Source organism: Eimeria mitis, genomic scaffold (assembly GCF_000499745.2).
Source record: "Eimeria mitis Houghton genomic scaffold, Emh_scaff4259, whole genome shotgun sequence".
NCBI lineage: Eukaryota > Apicomplexa > Conoidasida > Eucoccidiorida > Eimeriidae > Eimeria > Eimeria mitis.
In genome coordinates this window covers 3,292-4,853 of record NW_013572581.1, presented here as the reverse complement: position 1 = coordinate 4,853, position 1,562 = coordinate 3,292, and the positions used below count along the sequence as shown (strand labels likewise).

At 49.9% G+C, this 1,562-nt stretch overlaps 1 protein-coding gene across 1 annotated transcript; it reads left to right on the top strand.

The window, feature by feature from the left end:
- Positions 1-419: 419 nt before the first annotated feature.
- Positions 420-1,397, top strand: EMH_0073800 (uncharacterized protein; the record flags this gene model as incomplete). Its single annotated transcript, XM_013499379.1, has 3 exons — positions 420-506; positions 725-1,045; positions 1,194-1,397. 3 exons carry the CDS (start codon positions 420-422, stop codon positions 1,395-1,397), a joined length of 612 nt encoding a protein of 203 aa, XP_013354833.1.
- Between the last annotated feature and the right edge of the window lie 165 nt (positions 1,398-1,562).

Sequence of the window (1,562 nt, the reverse complement as noted above, 5' to 3'; positions counted from 1 at the left end):
GAGCAGCTCAAGATCTTATAGACGATGTGAGGAAGGCAGGAAGCCATGTGCTCCAGTGTCACTGAGTAGAATGTACCTGTCGGTCTGATGCTTTCATAGTTTGCCTCCTCCTCAGTACTGCAGTAGTTGTGCATACTGCGACGAAGGGCGCCGGTTTTATTGTGTTGCTGCACGTTCCCAAGGAATAGTGGGATTTTTAATACAAACAGGCGCAGAGTATACTACAGCTTAACTGGTTCAAAACCAAACACTATTACTACAGATTTATTCTGAGCTCATGTTGCTCGCAGCTCATGAAGCAACAGTTTGGGGATGTTCCTGCCAGCGCTGTGGCCGTCCTCGGGAGTTTCGCTGTGACAAAGTTGATGCTGATGGGAAGGTTCCTGGATCAGTCTAGTGTCATCTTGACACGCAGCCGAATGTCGTCTGAAGGTCTAAGCGCAGTTTCCGAATCATTCAGAGTCATCTCATCCTTTGGACCAAATCATCGCTCTCCTTCACATTCTGTAAGCTAGCAGCCAAGGCGGTTCATGTTTCCTCTGCAAGTGGATACAGATTGCCTAGGTGGCGTGATATGGATATAACTTGAGCCAGTGGTTAAGCTTTAGGTTTCAGGTCGGGGAGCGGAATTGGGTCAATTAGGGTTCAGGGTTAAGAGTTCCACTTCCACTTCGCTGGAAGGCGTAAGTACGCGCGGTGCTGGTCATGGGTGCTGCGCGTTCAGACAAAGACTCTCATGCTTTTACAACGGCTGTTTGTCCCACCATCGCACGGAGATAAGTGGACAGTGTATACAACGCCTGAGTGGGAGATGCGGGATAACACGGCGCCTCTAACGCTCTGGAATACAGTCCGCGAGGCCATCGAGCAGTTCGTTTCCGATGAGAGTGTCAGTCTGTGGAAACGCCAAGCCTTACTGGGGTACATGGACGCGTATGCGTATGCAGCCGTAACCGGTTCTGACGAGGACTGGAAGGATGTCACATCCGCCTTAGAGGCAATTCTTGATAGTGTTGGCAGAGGGAAAAAGGCCGACAGCGTGCTAGTAAGACATACAGTCACTGCATAAGCCTACCCATACCTGCCTGCCGGAATGGTCGGAGTCAGGATGCTTGAAGGGGGCTTTGGAGATCCTGCATATTTGGATGGCTGAGCGCATAGATTGTGTATTCCTTTGGTGTGTGTATTTTCAGGAAGAGGCGAGTAGTTCTGCTCTTCGTTTGACTCGGAAAGTTGCGAATGCGTCCGGATTACAAGAGTACCTCCAACTTCTGCTGGATGCCCATTCGGGGATTGACAGTGATGACAAACCCTTCATCCACGCACAAATTTGTGGGTTAGTTGCTGAGACAGGACGCCTCATCGCATCTCGTAAGTCTCGTTTCCCGTATCATTGAAGGGAAGGGTAAGCCGCTTGCGCCGAGCTTCCCGTTATGTTCACCCGTTCCTAATGGGAGACAAATGATATTAATTTGTTCGTTTGCGCTCCAGCGAATACTTTGGACAAAGTGAAGGACGCAATTGAAGAGGCCTGCGAGTTATCTGAGAAGAACCACCAACTC